General features: G+C 36.8%; 3 protein-coding genes across 4 annotated transcripts; 2 read left to right on the top strand and 1 right to left on the bottom strand.

Annotated features, from left to right (window-relative positions):
• The first annotated feature begins 1,356 nt into the window (after positions 1-1,356).
• On the top strand, positions 1,357-2,301 carry LOC126694011 (uncharacterized). The gene is made up of 2 exons (XM_050390040.1): positions 1,357-1,866; positions 1,927-2,301. Exons 1-2 carry the CDS (start codon positions 1,357-1,359, stop codon positions 2,299-2,301), a joined length of 885 nt encoding a protein of 294 aa, XP_050245997.1.
• Positions 2,302-6,532: 4,231 nt separating this feature from the next.
• On the top strand, positions 6,533-10,843 carry LOC126694067 (probable WRKY transcription factor 2). 2 transcript variants are annotated; one of them, XM_050390097.1, is made up of 6 exons: positions 6,533-6,850; positions 7,544-8,125; positions 8,603-8,791; positions 8,965-9,830; positions 9,925-10,083; positions 10,190-10,843. In XM_050390097.1, exons 2-6 carry the CDS (start codon positions 7,655-7,657, stop codon positions 10,764-10,766), a joined length of 2,262 nt encoding a protein of 753 aa, XP_050246054.1. In that variant the 5' UTR covers positions 6,533-6,850; positions 7,544-7,654; the 3' UTR covers positions 10,767-10,843. The 2 variants fall into 2 exon arrangements, with proteins under 2 accessions (XP_050246054.1, XP_050246053.1); XM_050390096.1 differs by having other exon boundaries at positions 6,536-6,850; positions 7,587-8,125.
• Positions 10,844-12,348: 1,505 nt separating this feature from the next.
• Positions 12,349-21,961, bottom strand: LOC126694068 (chloride channel protein CLC-f). The gene is made up of 8 exons (XM_050390099.1): positions 20,948-21,961; positions 19,668-19,862; positions 17,683-18,137; positions 17,448-17,552; positions 16,626-16,829; positions 16,241-16,453; positions 15,661-15,893; positions 12,349-12,823 (listed from the first exon to the last, which is right to left on the bottom strand). Exons 1-8 carry the CDS (start codon positions 21,762-21,764, stop codon positions 12,742-12,744), a joined length of 2,304 nt encoding a protein of 767 aa, XP_050246056.1. The 5' UTR covers positions 21,765-21,961; the 3' UTR covers positions 12,349-12,741.
• Positions 21,962-22,601: the final 640 nt, after the last annotated feature.

The raw sequence follows: 22,601 nt of genomic DNA on the forward strand, positions 1-22,601 counted from the left end.
TACAAAGTAATAAAGGAAAAACAAGGATAACACAAAAGACAAATATAAATAGCTAACTTGGAGGCACAAATTTATATCCTTAGACAATATTTGCACCCACACTCTTGTTGCTAAAGGGTTATCACAAATTTGTCCCCAAAATACAACTAAGTTGTTGAGTTCTACAAATAGCAATTCTAAAGAATAACCACAAGATTTCTTGTATTTCTCTCTAACTTACTATTTTGTGGAGTGAACATAAGCCTCTATTTATACTCAAAGAGTTATATTTCATCAAAAAACACGTATGGAGAGTCAAAATATTTCATAAAACCGTTCACAAGGCTTAAAACCTCTTCAAACATTCAGAACAATTACCAAAATTTTTGCAGAAAACGTGTTTCGCTCTGTCGAGAGTTCCTTTCAATTGATCGAATACTCTTTTCAATTGATCGAACATGAATCAAATAGCAATTGAATCATCTAGAGACTCCAGGATTATTTTCTTCATCATTTTGATCAATCAAGCAAAAGTTTGGATCAATCAAAAATCCTTTAGTTTGAATTTCACTTAGAAAATTCAAGAACTTGAATTTTCACTTAATGAAATAATACTCTCCAAACTCAAATATCATTATTACAACCTATTCATGTATATACCTATATATACAACAATTTTTGCTACTATTTATGAGTCTCATTTCACTTTTTGGTACTATTCATGGGTCTCACTATATTATTTCAGCTACTTTTTTGCTTTATTTACAGTACTTTCAGTAAAATGTTTTCAGTTTCAGTTAAATAAGCTATTCCCAAACGAGCTTGCTCAAGTGAGAGACATTTGTAAATATTGTTTTCTATAAAAATTTTGCAGCAAAAACAAGCGGAAATGACAAGGACAACCGAGGCAACATTTTAGAGAGCATACATAACTTTTCTAGTTTATAAGTATCCATTGAAGGATGATGACAAATTTTTGTAACAGGTCAAAAAGCACCTATTCATAGATTTTGATAAGATAATGATAGAAATTCACAGGATGCTTCAAAATTCTAGCCAACCGCAAGTGTATTTTAGCCTGCTGTACTTATTTCTTTTTAGCCAAAGGTCAGTGCATTTGACACAAATGTACGTATGCCTCAAACTCATCTGCCTGAAGGCCGCAATTGACAATACATAGGCTAATGGCTAATCAAACTTGGATTTTAAGCTTAAACTTGTATAGTAATAGATTCGATTGATTAAATCATTATCATCCATCATATAGAATACTAGGAATAATAAGATCTAGTCCCACCATATGAAGTAGAAGAAGATTGGCATGTGTCGGAGTTAATTGATTGGGCTACTTTCCAATGGAACCGTGCCTTCATTGACATGGCTTTTAACAGGTATGATGCAGAGGCTATTTACCGGATCCCTCTGAGTAGGCGATGTGTTCCAGACAAGCTGTTCTGGCTGTATAACAAAAATGGGAGGTACTCAGTGAGATCCGGCTATCATACAGCAAGGTATTTGTGGAATGAGTTAAAGCAGGAAGGTGAGGGGTCCAATCCAAGGTCTAGCAGCGAAATTTGGGCGAGAATCTGGAAGTTTCGCCTACCAAATAAGATAAAAGTCTTTATGTGGCGAGCTTGTCATAATATTTTACCAACGCTTGAAAGGCTTAGGCAGCAAAGGATTATTGAAAATGCACTGTGCCCCATATGCATGCAAGCCCCTGAAACAATAATTCACGCATTGTGGGAATGTGGAGTAGCCCAAGACGTGTGGGCTGGTTGCTCTCACCGTGTTTTGCAGAAAGGGCTGACTGCCCAGGTCTCTGTATTTCGGCTAGTTGAGGAGCTAATGCAAAAGCTGCCTGAGGATGCTCTTGAATTTTTTCTGGTGCAAAGCTGGCTGCTCTAGCATAGGCACAACCGAGTAGTGCATGGTGGTTTTTTGCAGGAGCCGGGTACATTGAATGAGTGGGCACGCAACTTGTTGGCAGAGTATAAGGATGCTCAGGCTCTGCTTGCACTCCCTGCCCCTGCTGGCTCATCACTGTTGTGGCGGCCACTTGATGGTTCAACGTATAAGTTGAACTTTGATGCGGCGGTCTTCTTAGATTCTTCAGCTTCAGGCGTGGGCGTGATGATCAAAAATGCTAGCGGTCAAGTGATGGCAACCTTGTCGTCAAGGGGTCTCACCGTCATGGACAGTGAAGAGGCTGAGGTCTTGGCTTGCTGTCGAGCTTTGGAGTTTGCGATTGAAGTTGGGTTCTCAGACTTAATTGTGGAAGGAGACAATTCAAATGTTATGAGGTCCATTGTGTCAACTTAAGCAGATTGGTCTCGGCTGGGGAACCTTTATGAGGATATTCGCTGCTTGGCCGGAAGGTTGCGACTGGTGGAATTCAGGGCCATTAGTCGTGCTGCTAACGGAGTGGCCCATTCATTAGCTCGGTTTGCTAGAAATCTTAGGGAGGAAGTTGTTTGGCTGGAGGAGGATCCTCCTCCGGCGCTTGAAGCTTTGTATGTGGACCAAGGATGCACGGACGCGGCTCCCAGGCCGGCGCACCCGCGTCCGACGCGGCGGGACTCGGCGACGCGGGAGGGACGCCGCAGACCGCGCGTCTGTCCCGCGTCGTGCCGCGTCGCGCCACGTGGTGGATCCGACTCGGGCAGACGCGGGCAAAATCGGTGCCGACGCGGCCCAAATCGGGCCGAATCGGTCCGTATCGGCCGTATCGGCCGGCGACCGATATGGCCGATACGGCCGAAACATGTCGGAATCGGCCGAAACAGGCCGAAATCGGCCGTGAAAATCGCCGGAGAGGCCGAAATTCTGGCCTCAGATGCGTTTCTTGCCTTATTCTTTCTTTGTTTTGTGAATCAAGTATATTAATGTGTTTTTTAAGAATATTTTAATAGTAAAAATATATAGAAAATATAAATAAAAATATTTTTAATAATTTTTTAATCGCCGAGTCCCGCCGCACCCGCACCCTACTTTTTCAAAAATTGCCGAGTCCCGCACCCGCACCCGCACCCGCACCCGCACCCGAGTCCCGAAACGCACCCGTGCTTCATAGATGTGGTCCTGTGGACTCATGTTCCTTGTCTATTTGAATGAAGTTGGTTTGGCTTTCAAAAAAAAAAAAAAACTAGAAAAGAAGTGGCCGGGAAGCTCACAACCAGACGTACAACAAATAGAAGGCAACGCAGGAATGGACTAGCTAGAATATTATATATTCATGAAGGTCCACGTCGCACGATTTTGTTAGGGTAGAATTAGATCCTCTTTATATATAATAATAATAAAGGATAGATATTTAAAGATAAGATAACAATTCATTATGATCAACCAGTTGTTTCTACACTGTATTCATTATCATTATTATAATCATATATTATATAAAGTAGAAGCAAATGATCCCTCAATCCAACATTATTCCAAAGTTCAACAAAATACAAATAAATTCATAGTTTTGGAAAATATACTTCACATTTTGTCCTTTTCAATTTAACATATTACTTAGGTTAGACTCTCTCTCTCTCTCTTTAATGTATGAAAAAGAATTTATTACACAAATCAAAGAGAAAACAATGTACAAAAAGCCCTCATCAAAAAAAAAAAAAAAAAAAAAAAAGTACAAAAAGCCTAGCAAGGGTAAACCTCACACTGTCACACTACCTGTTTTCAGACCTATAACCAGCTAAAAAAATAAAGAATAAACATCTCAATCACATAAAGAATTGCATCATAATGTATAGTCAAAACCTCGACCTACTTAATTAGGGGATGTAGTAGAAGAAAGCAAAAAGCTACCAAAAAAAAAAAAAAAACTAAACCAAACACGCTAACAACTACATAATGGTCTCTTGTTAAATTTGTACAATTAAGTTTCGTGTAAGAAGCCAAGTGATGAAAGCAAACATCTGTCTCCAAAGCTTTCTATATACATATATAATTTCCTAAGGTTTTTTTTTTTTTTTTTTTTTTTTTTTTTTTTTTTTTTTGCATTAAAGCATTCCCTTTTGTCAAGACGTAGTAGAAATAAGCATTCATGTCAATTTTGAATCTATAATTCCATCACCAACAATCTTGTTAATAATGAAACAATTATTCGAAGTTCTTTTCATATCCTTTCAGAGAAAGTAAAAGACACTACATATGTATATATATGTTAGAGCTTTTTTTCTTGAGAGAGAATTTCAACCTATGACGTCCGCTCCTGATGATTGCTCTTTATCAATATATATGTTAGAGCTATATAGCTAGTTTATGCTATATTGTATCCAATCAAGTTTCAACCATGTAACTAAAGTGATAGGTTTCCAAGTAGCAAAATAATAATAACCTCACCATATTTGGAAGCTTCTCATGACGGTCTTTTGTAATTGCTTGATTCCCTCTCTCAAGACTCAAGAATAATTAATAAAGTGGTGAGACTTAAGAGTCTTGACTTGTGGTGGGACGGTACCATTCTTTGATCTTTGGGGGCTCCGATCATCCACCATGTAAACTGTCTTAATGCTCTGTCCTCACCCCAAAATTCTTTAAACTAAATGTGAATTGTGGACTCTTTGTGAACCTACAGTGCTGGAAGATGCTCTTTTTTTCACATGATAACATATTTCAACTAAATTAAATTTAGAGTTCCATCCACAAATGCCCCCTGGAGCATAACTTAAAGAAATTCTTAATATTTAATTGTGAGTTGTAAAGCACACTTTCGATAATAATAAAAAAAAAACATGTGTAAATAATTTCTTTGGCTAGTAGTATAAATTTGTTGTGCTTGTGTCCTCTTTTCTTGATATATATAAATAATTTGATTTAAAAATAATAATAATATTGTTTAATGGAGTATTTAATGCAACTTAATTTATAAAATTGACAAAAACGGTAAATCTAGTAATGTGGTTGCATTGACCAAATGAACCACATGACTGAATTTAGGCTTTTTTAACGGGCATCTTTGCCAACCACTCAGGATGCTTAGAAGGAGTTTCTCCAGTATTGGAAAATAACAAAAGTAAATAATAATAATAATAATAATAATAATAAAACTCAACTCTTTCAAAAAGTGGTTCAACTCTCTATAAAGTTATAAAATTTTATCTTTAACGCTTACACTAAGGCATCTATTATCATGACCCTTGCACTTAATTTTCCTTGAAAAGAATATTGTGCATTATTGGTCAATACAGTTACATAATTGAATTTAATTTTAAAACCTAAGATACAGATCTAAGAAACTAGGTCGCTCCATGAATACAAACATGGTTTTCCTTTTACACAATTTTTGACATTAGATAAAAATGAAAAAAACAACATAATAACGATTGCATTTAATTTTCATTTTCATGTTTGTTGGATGAACTTGGTACTGTTGATAACGAAATGGTTTCTAGTCCAAAACACATACAATTCATGGATTACCATCCAGTTCAAACTGTTACTATTAACTTTATATACATAGAAACAAACATACACACAAAATAAAAGGAATGAAATTCTAACTCAAATATACACCACAAACTCTACTAAACCATTGTTAACTTATTAGATTGAAAGTGATACAAATTCATTGATGAAAGATATAACTGAAGTCATAGATAGACACTTCTGAAGTCATAACTGGTTATTGTTGCGTAAAAATAGTGTAGTGTACAACTAAACTGAATGTGTCAATTTGTGAATGCCAAAATTGGAAGAACAATATATAATAATAGGTAGTAGCTTAAGCACAACCCAAAATGGTAAAACAAGGCAGGGAAGCAAATAGGTGGTGGTTATAACATCCTTCACATTTGAAGGGTACAGGTGTTAGCACCTATTATATTCCCCTAGACTTTAGACACCCCAGCTGTACAACTATTTTCCAATTTCCCCACCAAAATAATAATAATAATTCAAAGTTAAAATGCATTTTCTAGCACAATCAAACACGTCATTAGTTTTAGAAATTGTATGAACTACCTAAAAGATTTTTTTTTTTTTTTTTGGAAATTGATCTATTTTATAATTTAGATAAAATAATAAAAATCTAGAGGTTATATAGTGTGGTGTGGTGATGTAATTGAGTACACACTGTCAAACGAAGAAAATAAAATCTGGGCCGTAAAAAAAAGGATGAAGTAGTTACATAAACTAGTAGTTGGAGGAGATGTGATTGAGGTGGGGTTAAAAAGAAAAGGAAAGGGTTGAGTTCAAAAGAGAGGGAATAATAATTAGGAGATGGAAATCAATCAAAGAGGCAAAGCAGAGGTGAAGAAAAATTAGAATCCTTGTGTAAAAAAAAGCCTTTTCTTTTTTGTTCTCTCTCTTTTTGTCTTTCAAAGATTCCATCAAATTTCCGGTCCACCACCTCACCACCACTGCACACAACACATTACACAATCGCCCTTCCTTTCCTTTTCTTTTTTTGTCTTTTCATTTTTTTTCCTTTTCCTTTCCTCTGCTTTCTTTTCCTTTCCCTCCCAACCCCCCCACCGCACCCTCTTTTTCTTTATTATTATTATTATAATAAAAAAAAATACTAATCAATATAATATTATATCTCTCTTTTTGTAATTATTCTGGAAGAACATCATCATTATCAAATTGGGCTAAAAATCAAACAGAAACAGAAACAGAAACATAGAGACTGAAAGCTAGAAAATTTGAGAGAAAAACAAAAACAAAAACAAAATGGAAAAGAGAAACTAGAGAGGGTCTGCTTCTGGGTCTGGGTTTGGACAATTGGTCAGGTCAAGACAGTTAGGGTGGGTTGAGTCTGTGTTGTGTGGTAGTGGTGGTGGTGAAGGTGAAGGTGAAGGTGGCTGAGTCTTCCTTCACATAAATACATATATTACATACTTAATTTGAGTCTATAATCATTCAGGTAATCATTTTTATTCATTTCATCATTATCTCCTATCTCTCTCCCTTTCACTTTTTTTTTTTTTGGGTTATGTATGTGTCTCTTAATTTTCAAATTTGGGAAATTTTTGTCTGATCTTTTGCAATCAATATCTTATCTTATCTTGTCTTTTTTTTTTTTTTTTTAATAAATGTTAACTATTGCAGTCTGTGCAATTGTTGGGTTTTGATTGTGGAGTTTGTTTATCTTATTAGATCTTAGTGTGCTTTTAGGATCTAATATATTTGGGTTTTGTTTAATTTATCAAATTATGTTTCTCTTATGGATCCTCTTCAAATTTTGATTTTTTTTTTAACCTTGCGCAAACTGAAAAGCTGGACACAGATGGAAAATTTTCTCGTCTGCAATCCATTTTCGTTTGTGGATAATGATACCTAGGATTTTGTTAATGAATGTTGTCTTAGAATGTTATTTTAAAATCCCCAGTTTTCAGACAAAGAACAAGTTTTTGTCTTTCTTCTTAATTCTTAATTTTCTGGAAGTGGTCGTTTTTTGCTCTCTTAGATTGCATATAATGTGTAAACCAGATATTCTTTTTCTTTTCCTTTTTTTCCTTTCTTTCTTTTTGTTAATTTTCTCTGCAATTAACGTAAAGGAAGCCCATTTCTTCTTTGACTGAATTGTTTGTTAATATAGCTTTATGTGCCATTTCAGAATAATTGGGCTAAATTTGTTTTGACCCCAATTGTGAACTCAGGAATTCCATCTGGGTGCAACCTCAGACCTCGATTTTTGTTGTTGGTAGTCCCGGTTTTGAGCTTGTGCATGGCTGGGATTGATGACAATGTTGCTATAATTGGAGATTGGGTGCCTCCAAGTCCAAGCCCAAGAACATTTTTCTCTGCAATGTTAGGTGAGGATATTGGGTCCAGACCATTGGTCTCAGAACCTCCCAGCAGTAATAGAAGTGAAGGACTCTTTCTGGGACGACCTCCAGACCAAATGGTGTCAGGAAATAGAGCTGTAAACAACAATGGTACACTACAAGGCTGTCTTTCCAGTGACAAGCTCACTGAATTTGGTTCATTTTCTGAGCAAAAATCCGGCTCACGTGGTGGCCTAGTTGAAAGGATGGCAGCCAGAGCTGGATTTAATGCTCCCAGGTTGAATACAGAAAGCATTAGATCGGCTGACCTGTCTTTGAGTTCTGACAATCGTTCTCCTTACTTAACAATACCTCCTGGTCTCAGTCCCACTACACTGCTAGATTCTCCTGTTTTCCTTTCCAATTCTCTGGTAAGCTTAAGATTTTTTTACCTTTTTGGTTTTTAAATACTGTTTGGTTCATTTTCTTGGTAATGTATAGAATATGAGGACATTGTATCAGGCTATAATGGTATATGCTAAATTGCTTATTATGCGTTAGGGGCCTAGGAGTGGAAGTCATCAATGCTGTTTTCAACTCTACTGTAGACTGAGTTAGAAATATATTGGTCATATATGCTTTCTTACATGCTAAGCTATGATAAACAGTTCATTGCTGAAAGAAGATTTTTATGACCAATTTCTACTGACAGTTAAATAGTTATAGCAGATTAAGAGAGAGAAGATATTTGAAAAAGCTAAGGCTTCCATCATTAGAAAATGGGTTAACATTAATTTTGATTAAGATTGAAAGTCTGGTGATTGCCAAATCATTACATTGAAGGTAGAATACTAGTTCTGTTGATGTTGCTCTGCCTGATGTGTCCTTCTGAACCTGTCAAACTACAGGCACAGCCATCTCCAACAACTGGAAAATTCCCATTTGTTTCAAATGTTGACGGTAGGAGCTTGACATTGATGCCAGAGGCACCTGATAAAAGTAAAGATAGTCTTTTTGAAGATATCAATACCTCATCGTTTGCTTTCAAGCCTATGCCAGAACCAGGCACCTCTTTCTTTTTCGGCACTTCAAGCAAAGTAATTATACTATACAAATTGTACTTACTGGAACATTCAATTTTAATGCATGCACACATGTCAGATATGATTCATATTAGTGCTCACCACTCAGGAGTCCTCTGCACTTGATGATGTATGGGGAGTGAGTGGTAATTAATTCTCATCTTGCTAATAACACTCATCTTGTACAGATGACACCAGCCACTCTTCCTCAACAATCCTTTCCAAGAATTGAGGTTTCTGTTCAGTCAGAGAATTCTCTTCAAAGTGCAGAACCTACCAAAGTTCAAACACAGAATAGAAGCAACCTCCATCCTCAGGCAGACTTCTCTCGATCATCTACTGAAAAGGATAATGGGGCTAATACTATCTCGGTAGATCAAAGAGCCTTTGATGCTGTTGGTGGTATTGTCGAACATTCTCCACCACTTGATGAGCAACCAGATGAAGAATCAGATCAAAGAGGCAATGGAGATCCCATGGCTGCAGGTGGTGGTGGTGCACCATCTGAGGATGGATATAATTGGAGAAAATATGGACAAAAACAAGTAAAAGGGAGTGAATATCCACGCAGTTATTACAAGTGCACTCATTCAAATTGTCCGGTTAAAAAGAAAGTAGAACGATCTCATGAGGGCCACATAACAGAGATCATCTACAAGGGGGCCCATAACCACCCTAAACCTCCTCCAAATCGGCGATCAGCCATTGGTTCTGGTAACCCACTTGTGGACATGCAACTAGATATCCCTGAACAAGCTGTGCCGCAAAGTGGTGCTGATGGTGAACCAGTTTGGGCAAGTACACAAAAGGGAGTTGTTGCTGGGGCTTCTGATTGGAGGCATGACAACCTTGAGGTGACATCATCAGCGTCTGTGGGCCCTGAGTACCAATCTGCCTCTGTGCAGGCTCAGAATGGTACTCACTTTGAATCAGGTGATGCAGTGGATGCATCATCTACTTTTTCCAATGATGAAGACGAAGATGACAGGGGGACTCATGGCAGTGTGTCATTAGGTTATGATGGTGAAGGAGATGAATCTGAGTCCAAGAGAAGGTTGCTACATATTTCTATTGTTTTCTGAATGATATCTTGTTTCAAATATTGAGATCACCCTGAAACTAATACAAATCTTGTTTATATGTTCCAGGAAAATTGAAGCTTATGCAACAGAAATGAGTGGAGCCACTAGAGCTATTCGTGAACCTAGAGTTGTGGTCCAGACAACCAGTGAGGTAGACATCCTTGATGATGGATATCGTTGGCGCAAGTATGGTCAGAAAGTTGTGAAAGGAAATCCAAATCCAAGGTTGTTAATAATAATCACTGCAAGCTTAGCTTATTTATTTTCCTCTTTGTCCTCGCAGTTACCCTCATTGCAAAACTGAAAAGATGGAGACATTTTGTTTGTGCAGGAGTTACTACAAGTGCACCAGTGCAGGTTGTACAGTAAGGAAGCATGTGGAGAGGGCATCACATGATCTTAAGTCAGTGATCACCACTTATGAGGGAAAGCACAATCATGATGTTCCTGCAGCTCGCAATAGTAGTCATGTAAATTCTGGCGCCTCTAGTGCAGTACCTGCCCAAGCTTCTGCTGCTGCCGCAGTTCAAGCTCATGTTCACAGGCCCGAGCCATCACAAGTTCACCCAGGCATGGCAAGGTTTGAAAGGCCTGCTTCACTCGGATCGTTCAGCCTACCTGGAAGGCAGCAGATGGGGCCTTCCCATGGCTTCTCGTTTGGAATGGGTCAACCAGGCCTGGCCAATCTAGCAATGGCTGGGTTGGGTCCTGGCCAAGGCAAGCTCCCTGTAATGCCTGTTCATCCATACTTGGCACAGCAACAACGCCAGGTGAATGAAATGGGTTTCTTGTTGCCAAAAGGAGAACCCAAGGTGGAGCCTATGTCTGAGCCTGGTCTGAACCTGTCTAATGGTTCATCAGTATACCAACAAATTATGAGTAGGCTGCCACTTGGGCCTCAGATGTAAATTTCTCATTTCTATTTTTCTATGGGAAAGTAGGAACGTTTACTTTTCTATATATATGCATATATGGTCATTTTCAATTAGTGATCCATTTACATCTTGATTCTTTAATTTTTATAAGTGACATTGTCATCCAAACCTTGCTAAATATAATATATATATCTGTATCTTTTTTTACCACATTTTCCTCCACTACATCATTGTTAGCCTTATAGGCAATGCTAATGCCAAATCGGACATGCAAATTGATTTTCATATCTGTAAGTATCTTGCGTGAACTTGTGCATGATAGAAAATGGAGCAGGAGCATGTTCCTATAAAGATTGGGTAATTAAAAAGTAGAGTACTTTTTACATTGGAAGTCCCAAGTCCTTGACAACGCGAACCAAGGCTGAAACAACTGCTATTGCGTGTCACAGACTTGCAGCAACCAAGAATACTGTACAATCAAAACCTGAAACTATGTATGTTGGTTGATGAACACTTATCACAGGCTTTTCCCAAGTACTAGATTTTTCCTTTGGAACCCTGCATCTCCCACTCCATTGAAATGGAAGCTGGAGTAATGGTTTTATATATCTCATCAGAATCAGTATCTATTTACTTTTTGTTGCATCAGTATATATTGCTTGTTGCATGGTAGTGTTAGAATAATTGGCAAATTATTAGATTTACTATTTCCTTTCAATTTAAAATTTTGAAACAAGTGATAATATATAAAGAAAAAATTTGTAGACTACGGATGAAGCTCTAATCTATAGGCCGCTTCTTCTCTTCTACTGACTTTAGACGTCCCAATTGCTATGGCTGATTTTGTTTAGTGAGAGAGACATACCAGTGCTTGCACAACCACACAAATACAAGGGATCAACCATGTTAATATAGAGCCATCAATGACGAAGAATACCCAAACCATGTTAATTTGTCTTAGGAGTTAATGAGCAGGAAAGTCTTACAAGCTTCCACGAACTAAGTGTGCGTTTGGCATTGACTTAAAAACTTTTTAAGTCAGTTTTTTTTACTATTCAGTTTATTTTTGCTACTATTTATAGATCTCGTTACATTTTTTAATACTATTCATAGGTTTCACTGTACTATTTCAGCTATCTTTTAGTTTTATCTACCGTACTTTTAGTAAAAAAAATTTAGTTTAAGCTAAATTAGTTGTTCCCAAACAGACACTAACAGTGTTTTTTATCATCAATTTTGTCACGAAGATTTCTACAAATGCGATTGTTTCTTACTTTAGTTTCTTGTTATTGTCACACAAAAAAGCTTGCATGGCTGTATCTGTCATTTGCATTTTAGTAAACATTTTACAAGACTTCCCGACTGTGTGCTCGAGACTAAAAACGAAAAAATAAAAAAGAGGAGGGAGAACTTGAAAAGAGAGGAAAGAAATGTCTTTTTATTGCAGTTTTTGCAGACATACATATAAATGAGTAAAAAAGAACAGACATACACAACCATGATATATAATTATATTCTACTATGAAAACGCCTTTGTAATGAGCATGGGCAGTCCACAATTCTCTAGTCCAATATATAAGCCTAAATTATAGTTGGAATGTCTTCGACAGCAGCCTTTAAGTCGGCCAATTTCGCTTGCTTCAATACTTTTAAATTCAACTCAAACTGTGCTTCCTATTCTTTTCACTCAAGTTACATTTCTGACACGAATTGTAATAGATTTTCTCTTCTTCTTTTTCATTGAGATATGAATTGTAATAGAAATTTGCATGTACAAAGCGCTAATTCTATATTACACTGAGGAATCTTGGATATCAGCAAAAAGTTGTTGTAAAATAGATCTCAACCCCCAAAGTTAGAGACTCGCGAATATATATTTGGATATCGCTGACTTAGGAGGCCCAAAACCAGCAAAACAAAAATGATGGCCATGGTCTCACTTTCAACTTTTAACTTTTCTTTTGCAGGGGCAGTTGAAGGAACTCTGACAATCAATTGTATGACCCCATCAATGACCATTAGTAACCAGCACCTCTTGATTGTTCTCTTTTCTATGCTGATATATGGAATTTCTGCGATTAATCTCCTCTCTGCACACGCAAAAGATATCAACCTCAAGTAAAGCAAATAATCTAAGTTAAACTAGATGCAAAAATCATAAATCGTGGAATAAAGAACAACAATAGAAAATTTCAAACCACAATAAGAAAGAAAAGAATTAGAATCTTCACTCAGCCTAACAGCGCCCTAAATAGAGATATACCTAAGTAGCAATGAAAGACCATTTGGAATCTATTGCTCCCCAAAATTTTCCATTTTAATGTCGTGGGAGGATATAATGCACACATGCTCATTTCATTCCCAGATCCCAGCTCTAGATGAACCCATCAAAGTTTATATACACAAGAAACCAACTAATGTGAACAACAGGCTGGAGGCGGCCAATAGGTTCGACAAAAAATATTCACCTCATATTGGACCCATCATGCATGGGGCCCAAAAGAAGTGGCCATTATGCTAGAGAACAAGGAAACATTATTTAAAATAATTGGAATATATAATTTGGATGATTTCAGTACCAAGTATCAATGATCTATCATCAAATGACCTGTGTAATTTTTAGCAAATCGGCATAATAGAGAATTTATCAACATAATTCGCATCAAAGAAAATCACGAGGTTGCAATCTTAAAAAGTAGCATCAATGAAATGGCTAGTTGTATTAGAAGAGTAGCTAAAGAAGTACTTAGAGTACTTAAAAAAAAAGTACTTAGAGAATCTGAAGGACGTAGAGTCAACTAAGCAGACTTGGACCACTTGGGGGTGGAATGAGTACATTCATGCAAAAGATAAATTAACAAGAGAGATATATCTATAACTATAAAACATGCTAGGACAACCGAAAGAAAAACAAGAGACTTGAATGGTGCAAAATGCAATAAAGATGGAGATTAAAGAGAGATGGAAGATTTATTTTGATAAACTTTTAAATGGAAGCTATATAAAAAATTTAAGCGAACTGAATAATCTAAAGGAGGTTAGAAATTGTAAGTTTATTCAAGGTTTTATTACAACTATGGTAAATAATGCTTTGAGGATGAAGATGGGAAAAGCCATAAGGCATGATGAAATTCCCGTTGACATTTGGAAGTGCTTAGGTAATGCAGGTGTAGGATGGTTGACAAACCTTTTCTATACGATCTATAATAACAAAACACCTAATAAATGGAAGAAAAGCACTTCAATACTTATATACAAAAACAAAGGAGATATTCAAAAATACACAAATTACCATGAAATTAAGTTAATGAGCTAAGAAAATTTAGGAGGGTTATAGAACATAGGTTAAGACACAAGCAACAATATTGGTTAATCAATTTGGTTTTATGCCAGACAAACTGGCAACAGAAGCGATTTTCATGCTAAAACATCTAATGAAGGAATAAAGAGAAGCCCATAAAAATATTTTTATTTTGATTTAAACAAAGGATATGATAGGGTAGAGAGGCTGTAGGTTCTAGAAAACAAGAGTACCTCTAAAAGATATTAAGCTGATTTAGGATATGTAAGACAATTCTATGAGTAGGGTGAGAACAGGTGGAGGCATCACAAGCAAATTTTATATCACAATAGGTTTGTATTAAGGATTAGCATTAAGTTCATATTGGTTTGCATTTTGCATTGGTTATGGATGAGGTTATCAATTCAAGAAGTTTCTTGCTATTTTTGTTGTTGTAGAAAATAAAGTTTTAGTGGATGAAACAAGACATTGATAGTTGGAGATTTGGAGGGATGCTTTAGAATCTAAAGACTCCAAGTTAATCAAGACTAAAATAGAGTACATGCAGTTCAAGTTTAGTATAAATAGAAACGAAGATGAAGGAATTGTAAAACTTGATGGTCTAGAGATACCAAAAGTTACTTTCCATATCTAAGATCAAAGATTGAAGAGGATGCGATTGCCCTCCCCCCCACCCCCAAAAAAAAAAAAAAGATGAAATCCTCCCACTCTCCAATTTTAAGTCAAATGTGAGACACGTGGCATTTAAAAAAAATTCAAGGGTCTTAAAACCCATGAAAACCCCACATATCAAGCAATACGTTCATAAAATGAGCACAGCTAAAAGGAGGAAGTTAAGGTAAACAAGAGGAATACAAAGAAATATAGAATACTAAATGAATAAATCAGCATAAAGATGAGGGTGGTTCCTATTGATGAAAAGATGAGAGAGAATCGTTTGCGATGGTTTGGCCATATGCAAAGGAGAGCAATTAATTCACTAGTGAGAATGAGTGAATTTTTTTTTTTTTTTTTTTTTTGGGGGGGATAGGTAAGAATGAGTGATTTCATTCAAATCGAGAGAACGAAAAGAGATAGGAAAAAACGTTTGTTGTTATTGTTGCCATTGTATTGTTATATGTCAAAATTGAATGATTGAACTGAAAATGAACCCATTGGTCCAATAGTATGGGCTATGCAAGACACACATTAGTTTGAAAGGTCAGGCTATGCCAACAGTTAATTGGGTTTCTAGTTACTATCGTTTGGTCGAAACTGTTTGGTTGGTTACTATTGTTTGATCGGAAAGGAGGAAAAAAGAAGGGGACAATTTCTTATATATGTTTTTAGTTATATGACTTTAATACACTCAATCATCTACTTTCACTGTTTCTTGACAAAAGATTGTTACCTCTAAGAGCTCGGAAAGCACCAGAGACTTCTTTCTTCTTTTTTTTTTTTTTTTTTTTTTTTTTTTTTTTTTTTTTTTTTTTTCCTTTTGAGAAACAAAATAAAAAATCCCCACAAGAATGAGATAAATGCAACATTGTTAGTATATCATAATTTAAAACCAGGATCAGGCATCAAATGTAGTATAGGAAACAAGGATATAATCATAGAAGACAAGACTTTGAAATCAATGAGAACCTGAGACAGTTCCAGATTGAATCATAATGAAGAAGAGCAATAATCCTTCGCTTCCTTTCTTTGTTGGATTCCACACCCCGCTTAACCACAGGCAGCTGCTTGATGCCCTTGGCCTCCATTAACTCCTTGGCAACGGCCAAATTGGTGTCCGGATAACAGGTTAAAAGTCCACGCTCTCGCCCGCGATAGCTTAAACCTCGAGTACAAACAGAGGAAACAAGACATGCACTCACCTACAAAGAATTTGACAATGTGCATCAAAAAGTTGTAAAAAAATTAATTAATTAATTAAAACTAGAAATTTATCTTAAAAGTAGAAAGAAAAAATATATATACATCACAAAATATAGCCATGATGAGAAATTTTGAAGGAAAAAACAATAATAATAACAACAACAAATGCTTCAATAGGAATTGAACTTTGACCATTTAGCACAAACAAAAAACGATTCTGAGTACGCCTGTGTGTGTGCATGAGTGAGAGAGAGAGAGAGAGAGAGAGAGAGAAAGATGCATATGAGCCAATTAAATAAATTAATATGACAATTTAGAACAACAAAGACAGTTTCATATTACATACATCCAAATGTCTTGAATCACTTTTGGCATCGTCACTAGACTTCTTAGAAAGATACCGCCTAATGTCACCACATGTTAGTATTCCCTCTAAAAGGCCTTCCTCATCAACCACCAGTACACAAGTTTGCTGGTTATCATCCATATGATCTCTTGCCTCCTTCAAGGTTATTTCCGAGGAAACCTTGACACAACTCTTTGACATGGCCTGAGAAACCTGACAATTAGGGATGTAAAACTAATGCTGTTAGGTTAAAAATAAAAAGCAATATATATAATATCAAATAATATGCTCAAGGTGTAACATTACAATAAGAAACAGCATTGATGAAATAAATAGATAAAATAGCAAATACAAATATCAGTTGAGAAAGGAAAAATAATTAAACCTCCAGTTTTTCCAGAAGCTTATCCAATGCCTCAATATCTGCACCATTTTCTATAACAGAAAGTTCTAAATCACCTCCATCATCTTTGTCATCAGCAAGTGAAAGAGAAGCATAACCTCTCACTGAACTCCGTGCATCAGATGCTTTACTGTCCTTGCCCTGGTTTGTCACAGAGGGAACCCATATTGCTAATCCAACAGCGCCCTAATTGCAAAATTCACAGGAACAGAGGGTAAAATCAAGCATTATAAAATTGTAGACATCCATATTACAATAATACCCAAAGTAATGAAAATCTACTCATCAACAACAATAAAGCAACAATAGAGCCTAATCCCAATATTGCAGAAAGATATGGAGAATTCTACATCTTCGTATAAGAAGGAGAAGAAGATTTCCATTTCAAGCTACCAGAGCTTTGCATAATATTATCTTCATATGGCTGTTATGCCATCCCTTACTGTTTCAGAAACTGAAGCAGCTGCAAGAATTAAAGGAGTACTTTTGGAGAATTTATTATACTCTGCTATGAAAGAGCAATGCATTTTTCTCAGGCCAAAAATGTCAAGATAAATGTAGGGTGATACACTGTCCGACAACATTGGAGAAAAAAACAGTAATGCTTTTTCAGAATGCAGCATACTGAAGAAATGTGTGATGGACTGTAATTAACTAAAGCCAAGGTATGTAACCAACAAATTCTGAGAATTACAATCTAGTTGAGAAAGCAAAAGCAGCTAACATTTCCTTCAGGTGATATGGTTAATACCATGCTGCCTTTTAGACCTATTATATATGCAGTAACTATCAAGCAAGAATTACCATGAGAGGAAGCAATATCCTGTAATCTTTTGTCAACTCAAACAGGAGAAGGACTGATGTCAAGGGTACTGAACAAACAGAAGCTAATGTAGCAGCCATTCCTACCTGCAATACATGTTAGAAAGTATTAAATCAATTTTCACAGAATCAAATAAAAAATTGTAAGAGGGAGTGAGAAAAACTGCAGTTAATACTTGCCGAATTAAGATGAGCCAGTTATGAAGGAAAATTTTACCAGAGCATATGCCTGTGGCTGGGCAACAGCGGCATTTCCTGGAATTGCCGAATTGATAAGTTCTGCAGCTAAGCCACCAAATACAGCACCAACAGCAGCACCAATCATCAAACTTGGTGCATAAAGTCCACCTACAAGTCCAGACCCCTTGCACAGAGCTGTGGCCACAACTTTGGCCGCTGATAATTGAGTTAACAGCCAGATTCCAGGAGCTGAAGCAGAATTCCCAGTACGTAGAATCTCTTCAACATTTGTGAAACCCCAGTACAGTATTCCAGGATACTTAAGAGCTATTATTCCAGCTCCTAAACCACCTAAAGCAGGGCACACAACAGCAGGAAGGCCAAATTTTTCTTTGATGAAGTCAAAGAAATTTGTGAACCAAGTAACCAAGCGAGTGAAGACTACACTGACAACACCGCATAGCATGCCCAATATCAGGTACAAAGGTAGTTCTGCATGGCAATACAAAAATTAGACATGTGTGCATGGATTTTGGAAAGTAGTATATATTATGGGACATCTCAAAAGGGAAAGGTGGACAAACAAAATAGGACAGGGGTAATTGGGAAAAGCTACCTGATGTATCCTCTTTCAGCCAATCTATTCTAGTGAAGTTAATATTCTCTATCACATGTCTATTTATCTCGTGCTTCTTTACTACTCGGGCCTTTTTTTTTTCATTATTGCCTCCCTGCCCTTTACTTCTGTTAGAACTATGGTTAAATGATTAAATTCATCATTTCCTAATAACTTAATTTTGGGACAATCGATAATTTATCATGGTATCAGAGCAGGAGATCCTGAGTTCAATCCCTATATTTACTCTACCTCCTATTTAAAATATTAAAAATCCCACATGTTGGACCCCATTTATCAAGGGGAAGTTTAGGCCCACACAAGGTGGAGTGTTAGAACTATGATTAAATAATTAAATTCAACATTTCCTAATAGTTTAAGCTTTTGGAACAATCGGTAATTTAACAACTTCAAATTGAATCAAATCACTTTTTCTTATTTGTGCATATATTGATCTCTGTTACACATCATAAAACCATATGAAGCAACTTCAATACATCTTTTTCTCGGTAGGTACACCCCCACCACCTTCAAGCGGATGTGTTCACCCATTGTTTTATCTTTCCTAGTACCCATGTTACTTTATTGGATGTTTTTTATTTTTTTATTTAACTACTCATATTTGATTTTTATAAGAATAGTTACTTTATAGTACCTAGCACCATAAACGACAAACTGCCTGGAACTATCAGAATTTTTTTATTTGCATAACAATGACATCCATGCATGCATACACAGATACACTTAAAACACAATAATATACAAATGCAAAGGCAGCATGTTGCTTCATGTAAAGTTAGACGCATTGCTCTAAAGAAATATCAGAAGTTCTAAAATAACGAAACAAAAGTGACCAACATGCTTCTTAGCATAGACCAAAATTTGAAAGAGACTATATAAGGTTTCAACTACACCTACATGACATCTTGAGGCAGCGGTATTTGCACCACACCCAATTTTATATGAAGATGTCCATATCAGTAACAATTCATAAAGGGATAATGCAAGAAGCAAAAAGTAGAATATGGGTACACAAACAGGAATAGCCTACATGTATAAATATCATATTAAAAGGAATGGAATCTTGAGTAACTTCTAATGCTTTATTTTTTGGGAAGAACCTTAAGTTCTTTGACTGAATCTCTGGTGACTCCTGAAAACAAGGTTTATTGTTCAAGTCAAGCTGGGTTCCCCACCCCCCCCCCCCCCCCCCCCCCACAACACCATTTCTTTTCTCTGGATAAGAATAACTGTGTATTCATCCTAATAAAAAAAATGAAAACACAAAACAAATACTTATGCTTCTCCTTTCAGAAAAACACCTGTAGAAAACTCACATGCACATATAAGCAAGTGTATAGTGTATACTGAGAGGAGGGTAAAAAATGAGGGTATGATTATCTAACCAGCAGCAGATTTCAAATCATATGTAGGCACTGTGAAAGCTGATTGTGTCCCAAGTGAAACATTTGATACAGTTGATGAGATGACAGAGGCCAATATTATCATCGCAGTTGTAAATGGAGGAGAGTTCTCTGCTTTGTTAGACCTTAACACAGTTTCAATTGCGAAGAAACAACCAGCAACTGCTGCATTAAAACCTGGCAGAAAGAATTTTAAAAGAGTATTAACCATTTAAGTTATAACATGAAAACATGGAATTATATGCAGAAACCTTATATGGTATCTACTTCAAAAAAAAAAAAAAAATGTTGCACTAAACTTGCATGTACCAAGATTACACTGATTGCAACCCTAATTACATAAATTTCTAGTAGTTAAATTGTAGGCCAAACTACTAGTTGGTCCTTGAATCATGTCAGTCTGAGTTTACGTTTGTCCTTTAACTACCAAACATCTCAATTTAATCCCTAAAGCCTCCAAAAAGATTCAAAGTTACACTTACCCTAACTTGTTGGCAAAGCTAATTGCCAAAGGCTCTGCCTAGCTCTGTGTTGAGTAGAGGCTTACAGAAATTTTAGAGCTAAAAATGAAGCGTATGGTAACCCACTAAAAAGAGCTTTATACTCTTAAAATTTTACACAGAAAAGCTGAAATTTAGAGCTTTTAGGAAAATTGAACTAGTGTACATGCTTTAGAAATTCAGATCTTTAGAGCACTATTCACTATAATTTTTCCAAACAGTCAGAACGGTGAAGAGATTCTTAGTCAAAGCTCTATATCACAAAAGTTTTAATGCAAAAGCTCCACAGATCAATTTTCCTAGAGCAATAATCATACAAACCTTGCCTTCTTTGAACTCTTTGCTTCTCATGTTAGTAAAGATCAAAGTTAACTATAGGTTTTTATTACTTGATTTTTAAAAGCAATGTCAGCAGGAGTAAGAATGAAACCCCTTTCAAGACTTCCAAGGATTGAATTGACACAATCAATGGTTCACTAACAAAATTGAAGAATCCTAGCAGATTTAAGGGATTAAAAATTTAAAATCATAGTGTGCCCTAAATTGTATCCATTCATAATAAAGTGACTAAATTCATGATTGCTCTATATTTGATGATCCTATTCATAATAAAGTGACTGAATTGCAATTGCCCTAAATTGTATCCACTCATAATTTGATTGATAGTTACAATGGGTGAGGAAAGATTTGAAGTTGGAAACACCAAGGGTGTTGACAAATCCATTCATAATAATAAAGAATTGGAAAAGGAATGAAGAATACCAGAAGCAATGCCAGCAGCAGCACCAGCAGCAAGAAGAGCCAATTCCCTATCACTGCTATTATCCATCATAACAGAGAAACCCTTAGCGCAGGATGTGCCAATATCGACACTTGGACCCTCAGGACCCAAAGAACAACCAGTACCTAAAGTGACAGCAGCTTGAATCGCCTTAATGGTGGGGAAAACAGCAGCAACGAAATCAAAACCTTGCCTTTGGGATTTGGATTTGTTGGAATTGGAAATGGATTGTCTGATTTGGTCCAAAATCTCAAGCAAACCATGCATCATCCCAACGATAACACCACCGGTGACAGGAATCAAGAGAATACGATGCCAGGTGTCGGCGAGGCGCTGCAATCGGAGCCAAGCGGCACCTTCGCTGGGAGTACCGGCCCAGGCCCATTCGTGGATGACGTGGACACCTTTGTTGAAAGCGGCGACGAAGAGACCCGTGGCGAGGCCGAGAAGGCAACCCAAGAGGAGTAAAACCCATTCGGGAGGTGCACCAGCGTCGGTTAGAACTGCATCATCGTTAGGATCCGCATCAACAACAACAGGATCTCTGTCTCTGTCTCTGTCTCTGTCTCTGTCTCTTACAGAAGAAGAAGAAGAAATGGTTCTATCGAGGAGGCGCTTGAAACTGTGGCGACGAGGTTTGGAAGAAGAAGAGGAGGAGGGAGATGAGAAGGCGGCGTAGGGTTGTTGTTGTTGTTCGATGTCGAGGACGACTACGACGCCTTCATGATCATGGTCGTTGGTTGATCGGAGAAGATGAGTATCATCACTGTACTCTTCTTCTTCTACAACTCCTGGCATTTTCTTTCTTTCTTTCTTTCTTTCTAAGTCATTGGGAGGGATTTCTGCTTTTCAATGAAACAAAAGATTGAGACAAAAAGAGACGAGATCGAGATCGAGATCATTGACATTTCTATTCTATTTTAATTTATTGAGATCACTTTCATTCCTAAAACTAAATCGTACTCTTTCTTTGCCTCGTTTTCTTCCCCCCACCCCCACCCCCACCGTTTTCCATTTTTTATTTTTTATTTTTTTTTTGGTTAAAAGGAACTATTATTAAACACTCCACTTTATTATTCATCCAATACCAAAGGTTTTATTTTTTTTACTACTTCATTAAAATATTATTTATTTATTATTTATAATTCTTTTTTTTTTTTGTCTCTATGAGACATCTCTTTCTCTCTTTTTCTCTTTGTGTGTCTCTTTTCTCCAAGCAAAAACAACCAACCCACCTCTCATGACCACCGCCAGCCACCACCCACTCAATATCACCACCCAAGCCACCACCCACAACCAACCACCGAATCAATCAACCCACACCCACCAGAGAGAGAGATTGACAACCCACGGCACAACCCACAACAAACCACTACAACCAACCACCGAATCAATCAACCCACACCCACAAATCAACCCACGCCACGAAATCAACCCAACACCCACAAATCAACCCACACCATCGAATCAACCCAACACCCACAAATCAACATACACCATGGAATCAACCCACACCCATAACCAGCAAACGCCCCATCAACCCAGCAAAACCTAGCCACACCCGGAGCGTCTCATGTCCAACGTGGCACTATCTATGGAAGCCACGAACAGGGAACATGTCCACGACACCTTTGA

The sequence above is a fragment of the Quercus robur genome, chromosome 8, assembly GCF_932294415.1.
Source record: "Quercus robur chromosome 8, dhQueRobu3.1, whole genome shotgun sequence".
Taxonomy (NCBI): Eukaryota; Viridiplantae; Streptophyta; class Magnoliopsida; order Fagales; family Fagaceae; genus Quercus; species Quercus robur.

Excerpts from the sequence above, each read along its gene's own strand:
- LOC126694011 (XM_050390040.1), top strand. The coding sequence starts at position 1,357 with ATGGCTTTTAACAGGTATGATGCAGAGGCTATTTACCGGATCCCTCTG. Across the intron at positions 1,867-1,926 it reads ATGCTCTTGAATTTTTTCTG|GAGCCGGGTACATTGAATGA; the intron begins GTGCAAAGCTGG and ends GGTTTTTTGCAG.
- LOC126694067 (XM_050390097.1), top strand. The coding sequence starts at position 7,655 with ATGGCTGGGATTGATGACAATGTTGCTATAATTGGAGATTGGGTGCCT. Across the intron at positions 8,126-8,602 it reads TTTTCCTTTCCAATTCTCTG|GCACAGCCATCTCCAACAAC; the intron begins GTAAGCTTAAGA and ends GTCAAACTACAG. Across the intron at positions 10,084-10,189 it reads AAAGGAAATCCAAATCCAAG|GAGTTACTACAAGTGCACCA; the intron begins GTTGTTAATAAT and ends TTGTTTGTGCAG.
- LOC126694068 (XM_050390099.1), bottom strand. The coding sequence starts at position 21,764 with ATGCCAGGAGTTGTAGAAGAAGAAGAGTACAGTGATGATACTCATCTT. Across the intron at positions 18,138-19,667 it reads TGATTTGAAATCTGCTGCTG|AACTACCTTTGTACCTGATA; the intron begins GTTAGATAATCA and ends ATTGCCATGCAG. Across the intron at positions 16,830-17,447 it reads GGATATTGCTTCCTCTCATG|GGCGCTGTTGGATTAGCAAT; the intron begins GTAATTCTTGCT and ends TTTTGCAATTAG.